Genomic DNA, 23,712 nt, shown 5'->3' with positions numbered 1-23,712 from the left:
ACTCGTGTCGCTAGCGGGAAGCCGTTCGCCCATGCGCAGAGTTCGTCCCGCGTGACGGAGTGTTTTGGAAAGCTCTTCTTTTTGCTGTGGAAATTTTTTCCCTGGTCTCCTGGGCCGTAGCGGACGACGACCCAGTTGTGAGAATAATCAGCCTGCTGTCCTCAGAAAATACCTGCTACAGGTATGTATCTTCATTTTACTTCGGATCAATGGGTCCTTGATATTCTGCAAAGTGACTACAAGTTGGAGTTCACCTGCCCAGTCACTCCTCTCTTCTTACAGTCCTCTTGTTGGGGGGCCTGTCAAGGTGGAGCATATTTAGGGAACCATCGCCAGGTTGTTAGATCTCAGGGCCATTGTACCAGTCCCCCAGGCCGAACGGGACCTGGTTTGGTATTCTATCTACTTTGTGGTGCCAAAATAGGAGGGATCAGTACGTCCAGTGTTAGACCTCAAAGGAGTCAATCGCTGCCTAAGGGTCTCTCAGACGCAGACTCTGCAGTCCATCATCACTTTGTTTTGGGTGGGGGAGCATGACATAGTGGTTGGTATTGCACAGTCTGTTTTGATGATGTTGAAGTCTGCGATAGCGTGTTGGCTTCAGGAGACGGTGGAGTTGGCGAATTTGTTGGGCAGGCAGCCTCTGTCAGTGTTGCAGGCTCATTTGACGTGCTGGACAGAGTCCGCGTGGGCTAAGGCTTTGTAGGTGCAACCAGCTGACATTTGCAGGACAGCTATGTGGTCTACTTTGCATACCTTCGCAAAACACTTTTGGGTGATTATGTTGGTGCGAGAGGCGGCCGCCTTTAGTGCTGCTGTTCTACGAGTGGCGGGGACCAGATTCCCACCCTCATTATGGATTGCTTTAGGACATCCCACTCGTCCTGGAATAATGGGAAAATACGTAATTGAAGGAGAAATTAGGTCGGTCTTGATAATTTTTACACTATTTCAGGAGCCCACGCCTGTCTCTACGAGGCGAATACGCTGCTGTTTGGTGGCCATGAAGGTTGGTTGCGGTGCAGCGGTGGCTTTTGCAGTGTACTCATTTCTGGTTTCCCTTCCGGAGGGCTGTGTCTGCGGAGGTCAGTATCTTCAGCTGCCTTTCTTGTTTGTTTTATCTGGCATTTATGTTGCCTATAGAGGTTGCATAAGCAGTTTTGGTTGCTCCTTAGGCTCAATGTCTGGGGGTATTCTGCTTGAGTAGTAATTACTGAAGGGCTGAGCTAAGGGTCTGGATATATAAGCTACAGCTCAGCTCTGTATTCTCTTTACCTGCTGGTTGATGGACACGGCTATCCCACTTGTCCTAAAATAGTGTGAAGAACTATTGGAAAGAAAATTATCAGGTAAAACCTAATTTCTCCTTTGCTGTGAGGTTTCACTGCTGATCTTAAAAAGAGGATATTCTACGCTGTAGTCTATTACATCTGCTGCCTTTAGATACCACATGTGCATAGCATTGTCACCGAGCCACTGGGGCTGACGAACAGTTCATTGTTTTGAAGGATTCTATTCTGTTCATTCGATATACTACTGTACCACCAATTCCATTGCATAAGAAGGTGTACAACTTAAACACAAATCTGTCCGAATATACGGAGTTGCACTGTCACAACTTTATAAGATTAAATTCTACCTTAAACATAAAATACAATTGTTAAATATGTTTAGAAATGGCTTTCTCCCATTCTTTACATAAGCCTAAACATCTTGAAAATGAAGTTGTATCCGTGTTTATCAATTTTTTGATACAAATGATTTTTGTGTATTCTTTATCAAATCGCATTTTTGCATGGTCAGTTTACATGGTGTTTTGTTGTTCAAAGTGAGAAGAATGCAGCAAATGGAACAATGCACTTTCTGTAAGTTTATAATATCAATATGTGAGGTATTTCCTTTGAGAAATAGTTAAGAGTACCCCAGAGATGGTATGCAGTTTGTATCCTGGTTCTGGTAAACCCTCTATTAGCAGAGTTTCCCATAGAGATATGTTAGGCTGTGTTGCATCATATATTATGGCTATAGGCAGCTGATGTAAGATCAGATAATAGTGAGATTCCTTTTCTCTTATTGACTCAGAAGTGCCCCCAACTTTCTTACTTCAGGTCTGTGCTCCTTTTTCTTCTTCCTCTACATCAAGACTTTCTCCCCACACTAGTGCAGCAACTCGGATCCCTTCTCGCTCCTTTCTGGTCTTTCTCACTCCTCTTTTTTGCTTGCACTATTTAGCACCCCCATGCACTAGCACCTCCAGCATGAGCTAATTGTGATGGGTAAGCAAGAAATGCTTTTTTTGAAATCCTGCCTTATTGTTAACCTTTCTGCACTGTTTTTATTTACATATACATACATATATACATACACATTATTTGCATATATGAAAAAGACCTGAGTGGTTCGTAGCGATCATAAATAGAACAAAATGCACATAACCCCAAAGAAAAATTAAAATCATCCCACTTTTCCATCCTTCGTTGTACAACTGTACAGTTTATATACATCATAACTGATAAGTCATGGAAAGAGGCAGTAGATGCAGTTCTTAATAAAACAGCTTCTAGACCATCCTCCCACCACCGCTGCTACCACACACACACACACACACACACACACACACACAGCCTGATTGGTCAAAAGTGGTCAATCTCCCACTTTTCCTCGCCACAACTTTTCCACAAAGACTGGAGAGATGAATACTTCTGATCAACCGTTTATTGATGATAAAGACTCGACACAAACGTTGTGTTTCGGCTGCTAGGCCTGCATCAGGAGTCTGTATGGACAGGGAACATCTGATGCATTGATGTTGTGAAATGCAGAATTATTCGTGTACGTATGGTAATGTGCAGTCTTTTGTTATGAAGTCGAAATAGGTGGTCTTTAAAAAGACCCTCATACAAAAAGACGTGCTTGCCAGTGAAGTTGTTTTTTCTTGTTGTTGTTGTTTTTCGCTTGCGCTCAAAACCCAACTTCACTAGCAAGCGCGTCTTTTTGTACAAGGGTCTTTTTAAAGACCACCTATATTGACTTTTCATAACAAAAGACTGCACATTACCATATGTACACGAATAATTCTGCATTTCACAACATCATCGCATCAGATGTTCCCTGTCCATAAAGACTCCTGATGTAGTCCTAGCAGCCGAAACACAACGTTTGTGTCGAGTCTTTATCATCAATAAACGGTTGATTAGAAGTATTCATCTCTCCAATCTTTGGTATCCGTGGTCAACCTCCCACTTTTCGTCTTCACACTTCTGTGATTTTCCATGGGGCATTCGAGTTCTCCGCCTCAGGTGGATTCTCCTGGAAAAGTTGTGGCACCAATGCTAGGGGTTAGATGGCCCAAACACGTTAGAAAACATTGATGGGGTACTATTTCCCATGCTATAACAGTGACATCACCACCACCATCCCACCACCACTGCTGCCACACACAAACACACACAGCCTGATTGTGCAAAAGTTGTGACACCAACACTAGGGGTGAGATGGCTCAAACACATTAGAAAAAGTTGCTAGGGTACTTTTTCCCATGCTGTCGGTGACATCACCCTTCATTGAGCATAAAAGTCCTGCTTCCTTGGAGAACACGTGCCAGAGGTAAATAAATTCATTTTCTCGTTCTTCACTAACTTTTCATTTGTTTGCTGTTTTTCACAGAGTCCTGTGTCTGCCATGCAGTTCCTAGTAGCATCGTAGATATTTTTTTTTATATCCAGTTCTAAATATTTGTGTTTGCCTGCTTCAGGCCTCCAGTGGAGGCCTTGGGTGCCCCAGTTTGGTACCTTTTCAAAATTGAGTCATTGATTTTGCTATGTCCGTACTTTTCAGTGCCGTGTTCCAGAACCCCCCACCCCTTAGTGTGGCAATACCATATCTATAATGGATATTCACAATTAGTGCTTGCATTGTCTGGGGCTCAACCATAAGCCCCCTTCATGTAATTGGTATTCACAGATATCAGATCTTCAGGGTTGAGAAACAGCTTTAGTGCCTTCTTAGTTCAGTCCATCAGTATCGTTCAGGATTGCCATCAGATGTAGGGGTTCATTTGCATTGAGTGCATCAGGCCTCTATGCTTATCTAATGACACTCTATTACCTTGAAAGGCATAGGCATCCTTTTTTGCTCTTACTAGACAAGACCCAACTAGCACCACAGCCTGTAGCTATACAGTCCCATTTTGTGAGGATTTGATACTGTTTTTCCTTGAAGAAAACCAAATTATTTGCCTATAGTAGGAGCTGCACTTTACTTTAAGCCTAATTAATAGAGTGAGGTGGTCCCATGCCACATTGGTAGGCAGGAGGTGGGGCATATGTGCAGAGGTGCTTCTATAGTTATTGAAGCTGGAATATCTTTTCCATGCAAGGCTTCATCGGTGATATCAGCCATGCTATGAGGATGTGTACCCTATTGTCCCCAAGGAACACCTGCTACAGATAAGTAACTTGGTTTTCTCCAAGAACAAGCAAATCATGTCAGACTCACATGTGGGTGATGTCATCCACTACTACTACTAACAACATTTGTATAGCGTTACCAGGCATACGCAGCGTTGAACATGAGACACACATGTGTCTCGAGACAGTCCCTGCTCAAAGAGCTTACAATCTACGTAAAAACAGACAGACAAGACATTTACGGGCAAGGGAATTACTGGTAAAGAGGAACAGGAGAGAAGGAGGGCAAATGAGTAGGGTTAGGAGTCAAAGGCAGTAGTGAAAAGGTGGGTTTTCAGCATAGATTTAAAAACAGGTAGAGATTGAGCTAGACGTATGGGCTCAGGAAGTCAGTTCCAGGCATAAGGTGCAGCAAGACAAAAGGAACGAAGTCTGGAGTTAGCGGTGGAGGAGAAGGGGGACGATAAGAGAGATTTGTTCAGAGAGTGGAGTTCACAGGGAGGAATGTAGGGAGAGATGAGGTAGTGAGGGGTCATAGAGTGGATGCATTTAAAGGTCAGCAAGAGGAGTTTGAACTGAATACGGAAGCGGACAGGGAGCCAGTGAAGTGAATTGAGGAGTGGGCTAGTACCTGGTGCAGACGCTTTAAGAGCACATACCGGCATCTCCACTGTGCATGAGCGAGTGGCTTTCCACCCGCCACGAGAGTGTGAGACCAGCAGTCTCTTTTCATCCTCCATGAGGAGAGAACATGCTGTTAATGGCTCCTTACAACGTCTGGCGTGTTGCTACTTTTTGAGTGACTTTGTGCCTTAATAGCTTTTGCCCATTTTTGTCATTTTTTTCAGGATATTTTTTTTTTCTATTCCTTCCCTTACAGGTTTAGGTTTGATTCCCCGCTTTTAAGCTTTCTTATTTTTTCTGTGCTCCCGAGACCTACTTAAGCATGAGCTCCAGTTGGGATTTATCCCCCCCCCCCCCCTTATTTTTTCTGGTGATTTGTCCCTTTTTAATATCTCTATCGAGTCGTTTGATTTGGCCACGGCAGTTTTTCTTTCCAAGTCATCGAAGGTTCCTAGAAGCTTCAAACGCTTTGCTCGGTGCAATTGGACCATCTCTGCGAATGACACCCATTCTTGGTGTCTCTAGTGTTTGGGCCAGAACATACCCCTTCCATTTGTCGTCTTCGCCTGCATATGCAGAAAAGAACCTGTCTGTCCAGAGAGGCTCAGACAAAATATTTGGAGTCCAGTCCGAATCTTCGGTATTAACATCAGCATCAGCACTTGCATCGATGTCTGGTGCATCGGTCCCCATGGCTGCTAGGCCAGTGTCTGATACGGGGAGTGGGTGTGTATCGAACAGGTCTCCACTTGCCTTGACGCCGGCTTCTTTGCAGGGCCCCTGGGACCAGTGTGCATCGGACTTGACATGAGGACGTGTGGGGATTGAACGTCATCCAGCCAAAGCCAAAAAGCACAAGCATCAATCCCCCTCGACACATGGTGCCAGGAGCACTAAGTACAAGTATTGCCATACTGGGACAGACCAAAGGTCCATCAAGCCCAGCATCTTGTTTCCAGCAGTGGCCAATCCAGGTCACAAATACCTGGCAAGATCCCAAAAAATACAAAACATTTTATGCTGCTTATCATAGAAATAAGCAGTGGATTTTCCCCAAGTCCCTTTTTTATGTTTAACTCATTTTTATTAAGTTTCCAACAACAACAGTACATGACTTAATGTGGAACAATTCATAAAGAAGTGTCTTCATGTACAGAGACAATGAACGTACCAAAACTACCTCCCTCCTAACCCATTCCCTACTCCCCCCTTCCCCCCCTTATCCCCCCTCCCCCCCTACTATCTTTATTGTTGCAAGGAGGCCAGGTCACATGGATTACGTCCATCTGTGTGTTTAGGATTCTGCTTCTCGCCACTGGCTGCAATGTGTCCCAGAAGTTCGCCCACGTTTTCTCTAGTTTCCTGCCCTCTTCAGAGGAGAAATCTGTAACTCCACATCTTTCCAATTTTAATAGTTCAATCATTTGGGTCCTCCAGACGCCTATTGATGGGGGCGCAGTTTCTCGCCAGCTCAGTAGTATAGTCTTTTTCCCAATTAACACCACTCGCCTGATAAAGGAGGTGAATCCCGGGAGTGTAGGTTTTGTGCCTTTATAAATCCCAAAGAGCAGCAACGGATGGCTCTGTATGGTGCGGCCCCAGTATGTCTGAATTTCTCCCAGCACCCGAGACCAGAAGTTTGCTACCTGAGTGCATAGCCAAAACATGTGTCGCAAGTGCCTGACCACATCTAGGGCACGCTCCTGAGTCGCCAAACCCTGCTTTCATCGCTGTTGCTGGGGAAACATAGAGCCTCATCACAAATTTGTACTGTAGCTCCCAGTAAGCGCGTGTAAACTGAACTGCTCTGTATCGAGCGAAGAAAATTGCTGAAAATCTCCGCTGTCACCTCTGTCGCCAAATCCCTGGCCCAGGCTTGTGCTCTGCTGATATAGTCAATGTCCTCCGTGGAGTCCTGGAGAAACCTGTGGTGATAGCGGAGGGGCACAGAATTCTGGGCCCCAAGAGTCAGAGCCGTGTTCAATACATCCTGCACATCTTCGCTGAGGTTGATCCAACCCAATGGTCTCGAATAGTGCCGAATCTGCAAGTAGGCGAAGTAGTCTGAGCCAATTGATAGTCCCGCTTAAGCTCTGCAAAGGGCCGTATGGTCCCTTCGTCAGTCAAGAGCTGGTACAGATATTGTATTCCTTTGTCTCTCCACCGTTTAAAGGTCACTGAGGCGGATCCCTCTGGGAAGTCCGGGTTATGGTATAAGGGCAAAAAGGGGGTCGCCTTCCAATTGAAATGATGTCGCTTGCAAAGCCATCTCCATGCTGCTCTTGCTGTTGTAACCAGTGGATTGCTCCCTACTCTAGCCGCTATCCCCTTTCCAGGTGCATGGAACAACCAACCCAAGTGCGCAGCAGGGGAGAGGGACATCTCCAGTCGCGTATTAGAGAAATCTTTCTGCCTGGTCAGCCAGTCCCTGATATGTCTCATTGTGCACGCCACTGTCAGATATCTTATATTTAGCAGGCCCATCCCACCATGCGCCTTAGGTTTCTGAATAATATGAATTGGGAGTCTGGGTTTCTTTCCCCGCCACAGGAAGCCCTGTGTCATCTTATTCAGAATCCGTTCCTCCCTCCGTCTCAAGTGTAAGGGCAGCATCTGAAACAGGTAGAGCCATTTGGGAGCTAACATCATATTAAATAGACCAATATGGCCCGATAAGGACAGCTGGAAAGCCCCCCAAAGTCGTAGTGTGTGGTTCGTCTGTGCCATCAGCGGGAGGACATTCCTACCATATAGCTTCCCCACATCTGAAGGAATAGCCACACCTAAGTATTGGACCTGCTCCTCCGCCCACTGTAGAGGGAATGGTCCCATCCAGTTCCGCCGCAGCTCCGCGCCCAGCGACAATGCCAATGATTTTGTAAGATTTAGCCGAAAGCCGGAAAGTGTGCGGAGGAGCTGGCCCAAGGATGTCTGCGGATGGCTCAACAGCAGCATCAGATCATATGCGTAAGCCAGTACCTTGAGATCGTGTCCGTGTATATGTATCCCCTGGATATGTTTGTGTGTGCGTATCTCGCAGAGCAAAGGTTCCAGGGTCAGTAAAAATAACAGCGGTGACAAGGGGCATCCCTGACGCGTCCCTTTCTGTATATCAAATCCTTCTGTTCTGACCCCATTCACCAATACCATGGCCGGTGCCCCGTGTATAGAGTTGTTACAGCCTGCAGGAACCACCCCATCAGCCCTATCCATTTCAGGGTTCCAAATAAGAAAGGCCACAGCACTCGATCAAACGTGTGCTCCGCATCCAGGCTCACTAACAGCCCTGATGATGCTGCATCGGTTTCTATAAGAGTGGCCAGGAGCACTTTGCGCACATTGATAACCGACTGGCGCCCTCTAACAAACCCGGCCTGTTCCTCTTGCACCAGTTGGGCGGGGCCAGCCTGTCAGCCAACATTCTGGCCAGCAGCTTGGCCTCCACATTGATCAGCGAAATGGGCCGGTAAGAGCTAGGCTGCAGTAAATCTCTGCCTTTTTTAGGTATCAAGCTTATTAATGCCGTATTTGCATGACGTGGGAATTGCTCTGCTTCAATCACCGTATGAAAGTAATCTAGTAAAGGTCCTGTTATCTGGGGCCTCAATAGCTTGTAAAACTCTCCCGATAATCCGTCGGGCCCTGGCGCGGAGTGCAACTTCAACGCAGCGATAGCTTTATGCAGTTCCTTGGTCTCTATTGGTTTGTGTAGGGATAGCAGTTGTTCCTCCGTGAGTTTCCCCAATTGTACCTTATCTAAATATTTTTGGATAGCTGCTTCCATATCCGCTGGCCCTGGTGTTCCCTCGTATAAGGCGGCAAAATGTCGGTGAAATACTCTCGCTATCTCTTCTGGCTTAGTGACAACGGCCCCTGTGTGCTGGCGTATAGCAGCAATGTAATTTCTCTTACGCATTCCTTTTATTAAACGGGCCAGCATCCCTCCAGCCTTATCACCAAATTTATGTAGCCTATACTTCCGATAAAGAAGGGAGCGAGTCGTGCGTTCATGTAATAGACTGTTGAGTGCTGTTCTCGTGGACATGAGAGTTTCGTAATGTGCATGTGTGGCCCGCCTGCTATACTGCTGCTTTGCTGCTCGGAGTTTCCGCTCAAGATCTACAATGCCCTGTGTTATTTTCCGATTACGGTTACTGACAAATGCTATCATCCCACCTCTTAGTACTGCTTTTGCCGTGGACCAGAATAGGATTGAGTCTTCTACATGCCCCTGATTGTGTGTGTGTAAAACTCCTCCCAGCTCTTCTGCAAATGTTCCTGAAATTCTTTCGAATGAAACAGGTAGGATGGGAACCTCCAGCTGAAGGGCCGGCTAAAGTGAGCCATCGGTTCAATCTCCAACCACACCAAAGAGTGGTCGGAGATCTCCTCTGGGCCGATCGTGGTCTCGACCACTCTGGAATAGATCAGGGACGTGAATATGTAGTCCAGCCGGGACTGAGAGCGGTGTACTCTGGAGGTATGTGTGTAGTCTCTTTCCTCCTCATGGAGCAGTCTCCAGGGGTCAAGTAAGCCTAGCTTCTGGCAAAACAGATCCAAAAGTGATGGGGCACCGGTGGGATTCGCATATGGCTGTGTGGACCTGTCTAGCACCGGGTCCATTACCTGATTCATATCCCCCGCTACCACCAGAGGTAAATTTGTGTGGCCTTGACAGTGCACTAGCAACTGTGAGTAAAAACTGTCTGCAGCTGTGTGGGGGCCATATACCGATACCAGGAGAATCTCGGTCCCCTGTACGTTAAGTTGAATTCCTATATATCTGCCCGCACCATCTTTAAATGCTAGTTTGGCCGTGCACATTAAGGCTTTGTGTATGAGGATTGCTGTCCCCCCCTCGCCTGCCGGTGGCTGGTGAGTAAAACACCTCCCCCACCCAGCCCCGTTTTAACTTCTCGTGTTCCTCCCCTGATAGTCTGGTTTCCTGTAGGCAGGCGATTCCAACTGTGTGTCGTTTGAGAGTGGCTAAGATTTTGGTTCGTTTAATGGGAGAAGTAATACCACACACATTCCAGGAAACCAGACGTATCTTACCGCTCAGGGCTTAGCTGTCTGGGTGTCTGTGCAGATATTCCAATTTGTAAACACTCTGGGGCTCCCAGCCACACCCCAGACACACCTGAAAGGTCCCTCTCCCTGCTGCCACCTCCGGTCGCATGCAGCTTTCAAATCCTCACTTTGTGTGTCTAACTCCATGCCCTCTCGGCTCCTTGTCTCTGACAAACGATGATAACTACCCCCCCTGACCCTTTTCCACACTCATTTCTAAACCCTTACCCCATGACATGCCTATACAGTTCTATTCAGAGCCCCTGCCATGCTCGAGGCCCACCGCCCTATCTATTCCAGGTATAAAATTTACCTCCACTTGGCTATTCCAGGTTACAGTATCAATGACACTCAGTACCGTTAAAATTAATGTCCATGGAAAGCTGCCCTCACTTGGTTTGCTGGCCACCATCGTACTCCTGCCGTTTCTGTTCCAGACTGGCAATGTATTCTTGTGCTGCAGTGAACGAATCATAGTTCTGCCATTTGCCGTTTTGGCGTATTTTTAACACTGCTGGGTAAACAAGCATGAATTGTACTTGCATATCATGGAGGCAACGACACAGCGGAGTAAATTTCTTCTCTGCGTTCTTGTAGGAGGCTGAGAAATCTTGGAAGATTTGAATGAGCTTTCCGTCATAAGTTGTGATGTCCCGTTTAAGCCGATAGCCCCGTAGGATTTCCATCTTGTGGATATAATTGTGTATCTTAACGATTACGGGATGCGGGGTCTGGCAGCCATCTTGCATGCGGCCCAACCGGTGGACCCGCTCCAGGCACAGCGCCCCAGCATGGTCCGACAGAGCGAACTCCGAGATCAGCCATTTTTTAACCACTGTGGCCAACACCAATTCCCCCACTGATTCGGGTATGCCGACGAGGCGAAGGTTGCTGTGGCGGTCTGTTTTCGATCTCGTCCACTTTGTTAGAGTGCCCACCATCTTCTGCAAACTTTCCATCTGCGAGTGCAATGGCGGATGCACATCCTCGAGTTCGGAGACTCTCTGCTCGAGCTCTCCGGCCCTCTGTGTTATCTCCGCTAGTGTGGATTCAATCCCCGTGAACTGCGTGGATAGTTTTTCAAAGCGTGGCTCCAGCGCCTGGGCCACCGCCGTTGTCAGTTGTGCCAGCTGCTCCGACGAGAAGCTCTGTCCACTCTGAGGCGGGGCCTTCATCTCACTAGGTTCCGCCGCCCGTTGTTTCTCTCTCTCCTTTTCTTGCGCTCCGCGCCGGCAAAATCTTGGACGTTGTTTCAACATACGTATCCATGGTCGTTCTAGATAGGCTGGTAACGCTGAACTTTCACTTATGTACAGATTTTTAGGAGGTTTCGAGCGATTTTGAGCGGAGGGCCTCGGAGAGCAAAAGACACGCATCCTTCTCTCTCAGTGCATCATGTGACCCCCCCCCCCCCCCCCCCCCCCCCCAAGTCCCTTTTAATGTTGGTCTATGGACTTTTCCTTTAGGAAGCCGTCCAAACCTTTTTAAAACCCCGCTAAACTTAACTGCCTTTACCACATTTTCTGGCAACAAATTTCAGAGTTTAATTGCATGTTGAGTGAAGAAAATATTTCTCCGATTTGTTTTAAATTTACTACTTTGTAGCTTCATTGAATGCCCCCTAGTCCTAGTATTTTTGGAAAGAGTAAACAGGAGTTTCATGTCTACCCTTTCCACTCCACACATTATTTTACAGACCTCTATCATATCTCCCCTCAGCCATCTTTTCTCCAAGCTGAAGAGCCCTAGCAGCTTTAGCCTTTCCTCCTAGGGAAGTTGTCCCATCCCCTTTATCATTTTTGTCGCCCTTCTCTGCACCTTTTCTAATTCCAGTATATCTTTTTTGAGATGTGGTAACCAGAATTGAACACAATATTCAAGGTGTGGTCGCACCATGGAGCGCTACAAAGGCAGTATAACATCCTCATTTTTGTTTTCCATTCTTTCCTAATAACACCTAACATTCTATTTGCTTTCTTAGCCACCGTGGCACACTGAGCAGTAGGTTTTAATGTATCATCAACGACAACACTTAGATCCCTTTCTTCGTTGGTGACTCCTAATGTGGAACCTTGCAAAACGTAGCTGTAATTTGGGTTGCTCTTTTCCACATGTATCACTTTGCACTTGCTCACATTTAAATGCCATCTGCCATTTAGACGCCCAGTCTCATAAGATCCTCTTGTAATTTTTCACAATCCTCTTGCGATTTAACAACTTTGAATAACTTCGTTGTCAGCAAATTTAATTACCTCACTAGTTACTCCCATCTCTAGGTCATTTATAACTATGTTAAAAAGCAGCGGTCCCAGCACAGACCCCTGGGGAACCCCACTAACTACCCTTCTCCATTGAGAATGCTGACTATTTAACCCTACTCTCTGTTTTTATCTCGTAACCAGTTTTTAATCCACAATAGTATACTACCTCCTATTCCATGACTCCAGTTTCTTCTGGAGTCTTTCATGAGGTGCTTTGTCAAACACCTTTTGAAAATCCAGATGCACAATATCAACTGGCTCACCTTTATCCATATGTTTGTTCACCCTTTCAAAGAAATGTAATAGATTGGTGAGGCACGATTTCCCTTCACTAAATCCATGTTGGCTTTCTCATTAATCCATGCTTTTGAATATGCTCTGCAATTTTGTTCTTTATAATAGTGTCTACCATTCTGCCCGGCACCGACATTGGGCTCACCAGTCTATAATTTCCCGGATCTCCTCTGGAACCTTTTTTAAAAAATCGGTGTTACATTGGCCACTGGTACCACGCTCAATTTTAAAGATAAATTACATATTACTAACAATAGTTCCGCACGTTCATTTTTCAATTCTATCAGTACTCTGGGATGGATACCATCCGGTCCAGGAGATTTGGTACTCTTCAATTTGTCAAATTGCCCCATTACATCCTCCAGGTTTGTAGAAATTTCAGTTTCTTTGACTCGTCAGCTTTGCATACCATTTCTGGCACTGGTATCGCTCCCAAATCTTCCTCGGTGAAGACCAAAGCATTTATTTAATCTCTCTGCTGTGGCTTTGTCTTCCCTGATTGCCCCCTTTACCCCTCGGCCATCTAGTGGTCCAACTGATTTTTTTTGCCGGCTTCCTGCTTTTAATATACCTAAAAAAAAAATTTTTTTACTGTGTGTTTTTGCCTCCTAATGCAATCTATTTTTTCAAAGTCCCTCTTTGCCTTCCTAATCAGCACTTTGCATTTGACTTGACACTCCTTATGTTGTGTCTTATTATTTTCAGTCGGTTCCTTCTTCTGTTTTCTGAAGGATTTTCTTTTAGCTCCTAATGGCTTCCTTCACCTCACTTTTTAACCATGCCGGCTGTCGTTTGGTCTTCCTTCCTCCTTTTTTAATATGCAGAATATATTTGGCCTGGGCTTCCAGGATGGTATTTTTGAACAGCATACACGCTTTATGGAGCAGCTGGTACAGGAGCCGACAAGAGAAGGAAAAATACTAGACCTAGTCCTGGTGCGGGAGGTAATGGTGCTGGGGCCGCTTAGTAACAGTGATCATAATATGATCAGATTTGATATTAGCTTTGGAGTAAGTATATGCAGGAAATACATTAGCATTTAACTTTCAAAAAGGAGACTGATAAAATGAGAACAACAGTGGAAAAAAAAAAAAAAGAGGAGCAGCTGTCAAAAGAAGGCGGGACACTGAGCGAAGGGAAGACTGACACGTCGGGGCGGGGGAGCGCCGCCTCCTCACTAAAGCTACGCTGCCGCCGGACAGAGGTAAATTTAAACAAAAAAAAAAAAAAAAGGAAAAGGATCTGGGGAGAAGAGGGCGGGTAGTATAGCGATCGTTTTCAGGGGGCAGGGCCAACTGCAGGGGGGCGCCGGAGACCCTAGGCACGGCCCTGTACTTTGATTTGCAATCTGCATATAGGAATATATATGTTAAATTCTTTTGTTTGATTTTTTTTAAATATGTTTCAACAATATTAGAAGAAACCAAAACAATACAAAAAAAGTCCAATAGTAATGAAAACTTTGTTATCGTGAAACAAAACATAGAGAACCTACCTATGAGATTAGGTGGCAGAGCCGGTGGCGGGAGGCGGGGATAGTGCTGGGCAGACTTATACGGTCTGTGCCAGAGCCGGTGGTGGGAGGCGGGGCTGGTGGTTGGGAGGCGGGGATAGTGCTGGGCAGACTTACACGGTCTGTGCCCTGAAAAGGACAGGTACAAATCAAGGTAAGGTATACACAAAAAGTAGCACATATGAGTTTATCTTGTTGGGCAGACTGGATGGACCATGCAGGTCTTTTTCTGCCGTCATTTACTATGTTACCTCTGGTATACCCTTCCCTATCCATCAATACGTTATGATTTTTTTTTATTATTTGATCCCTGTTTCTGAGACATTGCCCCACTTACGTTTTTTTTTTCCCACTCGAATCCTGATGGGCCAAAAGCAGCAGGTGTAATTTAAGCATGAAACTCTGACAATATTTTTTTTTTAATTCTCTGTTGCTTTGCTTTTTTATGGACAGTGTCGTGACTATAGCACAATATTATGAACTAGGAAATAGGACATCTCCAGTCCACATTCAGCAATGTACCCTTACCAGAGAAACTTGCTAAACCTTTCTAGCCTATTAAACAATTTAAAATTAAATAAATCTTTTGGGCCAACTCAGTAGCTGAGTGACAGTGCTGTGCATTCTTATTTATTAGGATTTATTTACCGCCTTTTTGAAGGAATTCACTTAAGGCGATGTACAATAAGAATAGATCTAACGAGCAATAGGCAAATACAGCAGAAAAAATATTCAAATAACAATACAAAGCACGACATAGTATACTACTTACAATGTCAACACAATAAGTACTAGAACATTTTAATTGACAGTGAAGGGTATAAGCAAAGATGGAACATATAAACAGGTAAGAGAGTAAGAAGAGTTAGAAAGTAAGGTGACTAAAGAAAGTTGCACGAGGTCAGAGAAATGGTTAAATATTATCTCAGCTAGGTAAGAGTGGATAAACATGTCCTGCTGCAGTATGTTCAGCCCGTGCCACCCCTTGTGAGACTAAGAGGGGTATTTTCGAAAGAAACGTCTATGTTGGAATTTGGCCGTCTTTGTAAAACGTCCAAATTCGGAGATGGGGAAAAGATCATTTTCGAAAAAAGATGGACGTCCATCTTTTCGAAAATACCATGGATATCCTTGGATTTTCGAACGCAAAGACGTCAACATCTAAAATGTCCAAAGTCAAGCCGTTTAGACGTGGGAGGAGCCAGCATTTGTAGTATATTGGTCCCCCTGACATGCCAGGACAGCAGTAGGGCACCCTAGGGGGCACTGCAGTGGACTTCATAAAATGCTCCCAGGTACACAGCTCCCTTACCTTGTGTGTTGAGCCCCCCCAAAACCCCCAACCCCCAACTATACACCACTACCATAGCCCTTAAGGGTGAAGGGGGCCACCTACATGTGGGTACAGAGGGTTTCTGGTGGGTTTTGGAGGGCTTGCTGTTTCCTCCACAAATGTAACTGGTGGGGGGGGGGGGGGTATGGGCCTGGGTCCACCTGTCTGAACTGCACTGCACCTACTACTAAACTACTCCAGGGACCTGCATGCGCTGTCGTGGACCCGAGTATGACATCTGAGGCTGGCATAGAGGCTGGCACGTAATATTTTTAATGATGTTTTTTGAGGGTGGGAGGGGGTTAGTGACCACTGGGGGAGTAACAGAAGGTCATCCCCGATTCACTCTAGTGGTCAGCTGGTCATTTGGGGCACCTTTTTGTGCCTTATTTGTAATAACAGGTCCAGGTAAAAACATCCAAGTTTTAGTCATGGATGTCTTTGTTTTTTTCCCATTATAGCTCAAAAGACGTCCAGGTCTTAGGAATGCTGAAGTCCCGCCTCGAACAAGCCTCCGATACACCCCCTTGAGATTTGGACGAACTTCTGACAAAGACGTCCAAAATCGGGTTTCGATTATACCGATTTGGACGTCTCTGTGAGAAGGACATCCAAGTGCCGATTTATGTCACTTTTTGGACGTCCATGTCTTTCGAAAATGAGCCTGCATGTTTTCAGGCAATGTGTTCCAGTGTGGGGGCTACTCTGGAGGATATCACATCGTGTAATGTCTTTTGGAGAGGGTGTGATTAGTGAAAGTCTTTGAGAGGACCTTAGTGTCCTTGGCGGTGTGTAGAAGATCATCCTATTCTTCAGGTACTCGGGGCCATTTCCTTTAAGGGCCTTGAAGATCAGTCATAGTTTTAAATTTAGCCCTATATTGTACTTGCAGAGGGCCTGAATTTTTTATTCCTGGGGCAGTGTTCACAGCCCCAGTGGGGAACAGAATGCAAATCATTGTGCATCAGCAATACTTTATGGCTTGTCCTAGGGTCTGGCAGTTGCAAGATTGAAGTACGGGACCCTGTTTCCTGCAGTGATTGGGGTTCATGACTAATAGTTTGGGAATTCCTGTTATGGAGAATATCTAATTAAGGTTACATATAACTTCACTGGTAACAGAACCTATTACCGACAGTGTGGCAGATATTAAAAGCTTGAATTGAGGTTATTTGTGGGAAGTGAAGGGAAATGCCTTTTAATTAATGAATATTGTCATTTGTTTTGCATTTTACAGTGCTGGCCCCAAAGGAGATAATATCTATGAATGGAGATCAACATTCTTGGACCACAGGCCTCAGTGTATAAGGAGGAGTTTTCTTTCTGATATTACATTTACCCAGAATACCCATTCAAACCTCCAAAGGTAAGGCCTTTGCTGTCTAATTTTAAACTAAATGATAAATCACTTTTTCTGAGGCCAAAGAAGATGATCAGCCCTAATGATGGGTGGCATCTGATGGAAGCCCCATTCGCCACTAAATCTTTCTGACGTACTTCACTGAGCAAGTGTGGCATATCCTATATCTTTGTGTCATGTGTGTCCCTCTCAATTCAGAGTATAACTACAAATGCAGAGATGACAGTATTTGGGGAAAGAGGGTAGGTTCTGTGAGGACTGATAATGTGTCTCTTGAGAATACCCGTATAGGTAATCCATCTTGCTTTGACTGAGGAATACTTCAGTATGGTTTATCTTTAATAAAAGGGGGAGAGGAATAACAATACCAAAGGGCTACACAAAACATCATGGTGACTTTATATTCAGCTTTTTTCCTCTAAAAAAAAAAATACAAAATTAAATTTTCACTACTAGAATAGCAGCGACCAGTTGTGTGGTGGCCCAGGAGGCAGGGGTTGAATTAACTGAAGGCTGGCATTTTCCAGGGAAGGCCACTGCTTTGGAGAAGTTTGCTGGCTCAGTTGAACCAGCTATACTCTGAAGAGAGGCAGAAGCTACACATGGGGGGCGTAGGGGAACAAAATCAGTAAATGTCCAAATCCATGGAACACTAGTTTCATAACTGTTATCCTTGAGGGCTGCAAAATTAGTATTTTGGGTAGAAGACATAGGCATAGTTTGACTTCATAGGAGGGTAAAAGGGTGGGCTATGCACATCAGCATATTCATCTGCATGTGTTCATCTCATACATATTAATTATGGTCATCTCCAAAATAGACTGGATAGGAACCCAGTTTATTGGACAATGAGATTTTTTTTTTCACTGAAATGAGCTATAGCACCAAGATAAATTTGTCTCATGGTGCCCCCACTCACATCTTCATGGATTAGCAAGGGGAGTGCACACTCATTGTCCCCTTCCCCTCACTACTTCAGCATGCTCTTTCTCCCCAAAGCCCTGCTGTTTCTCTTTTCCTCCCTTTCTCCTTCTTTAGCTAGCACTCCTTCTTCCCCCATATCATGCCAGTGTGAACCTTAGAAATACACAGGCTCTACATATAGAAATTCTGTATTTGGGAAGCAAGGTGGCTGACAGTGACAGCAAGTAGTTTCTTATCTTCCAGAATAACATCTTCAGATGGCTTAGTTTTGTGTATCAAAAAAATTAATGATTCTGCCTAGAGCGATAAATTAAGAAACTTAAGGAGATTGCTCTAAAGTAGGCATACAAATACACCATGTGTATAACAAAAGGTTACTTCTTAGAAATATTAAATAGAGGCCTCATGAGCCAAGGACACACCTATAATGGCTTCATCACAGGCCACCACCACCTCCGAAAAACCCGCAGATTGGAACAATTCAAAACAGTCTGCAGTAAAAAAACGATGGTGGTATAACAACAAATCAATTGTTAATAACACTGTGGTAATCTATTAACGTGACATCTTGTATATATTGTCGGAAGAACGATGTCAGGACGAGAAGGAGAACGAGAATATATGGAGAGAAAATACAGCGGGACCAAAGTCAAAACAACCAACAATGAGGAAGTACTTAGCTTAAATCATAAGAAAAATTAATTCACATCTGTGGAACTCTTCTAATGTCCATGTAGTAGCAAGAAAAAATCATAGGTTCACACGTAACAGAGCCGCGTTTAATCTCTCTGTCATTCTCTCTTGATATCTCTCATAATCTCTCTCGACAGTCATAGAATCTCCCTGTTTCGTAGCTTCACACATTAAAGATACAACTCATTTCTTACTAAGATTCAAGAACTTTCTATGACACATATTTCAGGCATTCTAGTAACTCTAGATGTTCAATCGCTTTAGATACAGCCATACCTTCAAAGGTGAAGCAATTGCAGTAATGGAAGATGCTTTGGAATCACGCTCTAAACCGATTACTGTGCCTACTAATTTTCTTTCTCAACTGCTTCGATTAGCACTACCTAATAACTATTTTATTTTTGACAGAGAAATTTATATGCAGTTATCTGGAAATAGCTATGGGAGCGGCTTGTGCCCCTGCAGTGCTAACCTTTTTATGTCTCACTTTGAAGAACATTTTTATCCCATCGGTTTTCTCATGTTTGATGAGGTTTTTTACGTTGGGATTTTTTCACTCTTGACTCTCTTAAATAGAACCCATGATAGTACTCTACTCCTATTGAAGCAGGGGTTTAGCAATAATTTTGCATGATTCCCTGTTAGGAGGTTTGAGGTTCATTTTGTTAATATTATTTATCAATCCAAAGGGACACCTTCACACCATCTCTATATATGATTACAAATTACCGTCATTTAAACATATTGTCTGCTGGTGGCGGCGGTATATTGATATTTTTTTGATTTGAAATTCTGATCAATATTCATTAGATCAATTGTTATGAATTGAATTCCTGTCATTCTACCATCAATTTCAATGTAACACACATCAGTATGAAATAGCTTTTTGGACGTAATGTTACTATAACAATGGTAAACTTGAGACAGATTTGTTTACTAAAGCTATTGATTGCAACACCTTGTTATCCTATAACAGCATGCATCTGTCTCATATTCGCAATAATTTACCATTTGCTCAGTTCTTGCGGTACAGACGTATTGTGATTCTTCACAAAAATATAAGCGAGCTGCTATGCAACTAATAGAAAAACTAAAGCAGGATATCCAAAGAAAATTATTAAACATGCTTATAAGAGAGCTCTATTAATCATCGTGAATTTTTGTTGGAACCTAAACAACAAAAACATCAAAAATAGGAATATCCCATGCATTATGCAATATATGTCGCTATCTCCACAGATTGCAAAAATTATATATAAACATTGGAACATTTTAACAACTCATAAAATCTTCTCGGATCAAAAATGTATGGTGTCTTACTCTAGAGGTGTTAATTTATCTGACATTTTGTGCCGTTCTGATGTTTGGATGAAAAATAATCCCGATACACTTGGACATATGAAATGTGGGAAATGCACCATGTATAATATCATGGAGGAGACTAATCGGATCTGGGACAACATCAATAATATATTTACTTAAGATGCTCTACTAATTGCACATCCAAGGCAGTGATATTTGATTACTTGCCCGTGTGGGCTACAATACATCGGACAGACCACAAACGTATGTTAAAAACACGATTAACTGAACACAAGTACTGCATTCAGAAAGAAAAATTACATTGCCTTTAGCAAGCATTGTCATCATGCAACCACACGTTGATTAGTTACGCTGCACAGTAATTGAACAATTAAAAGACAATGGCAGACGTGGTGACATTCAAGGGTTCTTCATCAAAAGAACAACGATGGATATATCTACATACAGTAACCCCAAATGGAATGGGAAGCTTTCTATTAGCTTTCTTAGTAAATGTGAGATAATTGCTTTAAATCTGAACTGCTGAGACTCATTGATTTATCAGGAAGTGACATCAGCTCAGAGTAATGTATTCAGTACTTGAGAGTCTTTATAAACAGTTGCCATTTTGTCCCACATTGTATACAACATAATGCCCCGTGTGCACTTCATGTATCCATCTAATAAGTGCAGATACATTGTACAGCCTGAGGTCTGGTAAGTTAACTCCCCCGTCGCTTCTTACCCGGATAAGATTATGGTATCAAATTCTGGCCCTGCACCCCTTCCAAATGAAAGACGAGCTTGTTCCCCTGTAAGCAGCCTCATCCTTGCTGGATATCCACATTGGCATCATTTGCAAGGTGTAGAGAATTTTGGGAATCAACACCATTTTGACAAGTGCCACCCGCCCTAGGAACAAGACCGGTATCTCTCTCCACCGTATACATAATGTTTGATCTGGTCTAACTTTTCACACACACTTTATACATAACAGTAAAGTCCAGATGTAAGTAAACTCCCCAAATATTTCATTGACCCTATTGTCCAGGATAGTGGGAAATCAGGGCAACTTCTACAGGCACAACTGGCAGACAGTGCCATAGGTTTTGATTTGTCAAAGTTAATTCTCAGTCCAGAGAAGGACCCGAACTGTTGAATAAGATCCTATTACATAGGGATCCCTCTGGACGCCTGTCCTAAAAATATTAACATGTCGTCTGCAAAGAGATTGATTTTATATTCGTATTTCCCCACTCTTATTGCCCTGCACCTCTTCTGATGTTGGATCTTACTTGCTAGGGTTCCAGGGCCAACACAAAAAGCATGGGCGACAAAGGACAACCCTGCCTTGTGCCCCTGTGTAGCTCAAAAGACGGGGACATCGTGTTGTTTATCAGAATTTGTGCTGTAGGGTTCCTATATAAGGCCCTGATCTCCTACAAAACTCTCCTAAGATACCAAATTGTGGCAAAACTCAAAAAAGGTGGTCCCATAGTATTTTATCAAACGCTTTCTCCACATCTAGGCTACAATAAATCATTCCCCTGTTTGCCCCCCCCCCCTTTTCCTGAGTCCACTCAGCGCTCTTAAGATGTTGGTAGAGGCGTATCTTCCTGGACAAATCCTGTTTGATCTGTATGTATTAACGAGGGTAAGACCTTTCCTAGCCTGGCGGCCATAATACCAGCAAAAGTTTGATGTCTTGATTTTAACAGGGAAATTGGGCGGTAGGAACCCACAAGTTCCTTATCCCACCCCGGTTTGGGCAAAACTATAGTTGATGCATATGTCAGGGTGCCTGTGCACTGCCGTTAGTTCTCCGAATGGTCCTGCTATTCGCCCTCCTAGTATCTTATAAAATTCAGGGCCTTATCATCGGGACCCGGGGCCTTAGCTAGTTTGAGTTTCTTATAGCTTGTTGTATCTCTCGCCCCTGAACCGGCTCATTTAGGGAAGTCTCGCTGCTCCTGTGACAGGGAATGGGAGCCTTAGATCTTGAAAAAAATGTCTCTCTTTATCCCTATCGCATTGCCCTGGTCATACAGTGCCTTGTAAATTCCACAAAGGTCTCTTGTATTCTTCTTCCGTATCTACCGCCGCTGCCCATTCCTGCCTTGATACGAGTTTCACCTAGTTTCGCTGCTCTATTTCTCACCATTTAGCCAGCACTTCCTTGTCGTCAACAGCAGAGAATCCATTAACTGAGGGTTGTATCCACCTACCAGCAGGTGGAGATAGAGAACACTGAAAGCACATGGTGTTCCAGGACGCCCAACACCCCTCTGCCTTCAGTATATCTCTATCTCCCAGAGGTGTGGACATCGCTTCTCCGCTCCTGATTTCTGCCTGGGGTGGCTACTGTGCTTTGCAGTAGAGCAGGGGGTGTTGTGGCTGTGGTGCCCACTTTTTTTTTTTTTTTAATATTTATTTATATTTCATCTTCATAACACACCAATGTTCATACTTAAGATGTATAGATTTAGAACATAACTCCAAGTATTTATATACAAACAAATCTTATCATATTTGTCCACACAAGGAGGATCCAAGATTAGGAAATTTTAACTAATACAACTTATAAAGTGACACATATCAAAACTGAACTAGAAGGACTTTGGTATCCTGCAGCCTAGACAGTACAGCTAAGTGGGAGCAGCTATCACAGACGGGTCACGTATAGCCTCCTTAGCTAAAAGAAAATCTTTTAATTTAATAGGACAGAAAAAAGGTAATCTACCAGATCTAAAGAGACATACATCTAGCTGGATATCTAAGGATAAATGTTCCACCCAGGGAAGGATTCTTGGCCTCAATGCCAATAACTCCCTTCTCCTGGTTTGGGTCTCTTTGGCTAAATCTGGAAAATACGTATTTTCCCGCCCATAAAATTAACATTCATTTTCCTGAAATAAGAACGCAGAATTAAAAGTCTTATCTGACTCCAAGGCAAGCGTTATAAGTAATGTTGCTCGATCTGAAATCTCAGACGTTCTAGAAAATCAGTCGAGGAGGAGGTTCTGAATTTGTAGGCATAAATTTTTTTATATATTGCATTTTTGACACCAAAGGGTGACTTTCAACAGGAATGTCCAGAACTTCCAGAAAATACTTTTTCAATAGTTCAGCTGGAGTAAGGAATGGTGAAATCGGAAAATTAAGTACTCTAAGATTATGCCTTCTAATTTGATTTTCTATATACTCCAATTTCTTTGCCTGGATTTTATTCTCTTTAATAACAGCCCCCATTGTAGTCTGCGTAGATTTTAAATTCAAATCAAAAGTCTGAATTTTTTCCTGATGGAATTCGACTTTAGTGGTAAGTTGGTTAGATTGTTCCTTTAATTGTCTTATTTCAGTCTGTGAGGCATTAAAAATTCGCTGGAGGTTCACATTCACCCCCTGAATGGCCTCCCAAATCACATCCATGGTGATTTCTGCAGGCTTTTCCATACCACCTCCCAACCCTAGAAGATTTACTTCTCGGGTTCAGGCTAGGGACGAAAATCCCCTTTCTGCTGTATCAGTACCTGGGGTTGAGGCCAGAACCGGACCTCCCACCGCCGACGATAGTCTGCCCGCTTCGGACAGCTGTTCAATCAGCGCTTCCTCTGTTCCGCTACTCCTTCCAGGTTGTGGTGGGGTCAGGCCTGCCAACGGCTCAAAGTAGCGCCCTCTATACTGTGCTCTGTATATGTCGTTTCGGAGGGTTCCAGTAGCAGGATTCCTCGGTCCCGGTGGGCGGATTCCGAAAGTCTCAAGTGTGGGCTGTGTCATGGCGGGACCACCAGCAGCGCTCGAGGAGGTATGAGCCGCCGCTTTTCCTTTCCTCTTCCCCATTTCTCCCGGGGAGCGCTTCGTGGCATAGACCCACTAAGCTGGAAACTCCGGAGCTCACACACACACGTCTAGTTCGGCAGCCATCTTGG

General features: G+C 44.2%; 1 protein-coding gene across 3 annotated transcripts in view; it reads left to right on the top strand.

The window, feature by feature from the left end:
- Positions 1–23,712, top strand: part of LOC115472456 (ubiquitin-conjugating enzyme E2 E1-like) — a 172,095-nt gene that overhangs the window by 82,994 nt on the left and 65,389 nt on the right. For all 3 annotated transcript variants that reach the window (XM_030206752.1, XM_030206748.1, XM_030206757.1), the window contains exon 4: positions 16,742–16,870. In XM_030206752.1, coding sequence (XP_030062612.1) covers positions 16,742–16,870 — 129 coding nt within the window. The remainder of the gene's footprint in view (positions 1–16,741; positions 16,871–23,712) is intronic.

The sequence above is a fragment of the Microcaecilia unicolor genome, chromosome 1, assembly GCF_901765095.1.
Source record: "Microcaecilia unicolor chromosome 1, aMicUni1.1, whole genome shotgun sequence".
NCBI classification, from domain to species: domain Eukaryota; kingdom Metazoa; phylum Chordata; class Amphibia; order Gymnophiona; family Siphonopidae; genus Microcaecilia; species Microcaecilia unicolor.
Note: the sequence above shows the minus strand (reverse complement) of the source record. Positions and strands in the feature narration are given on the sequence as shown.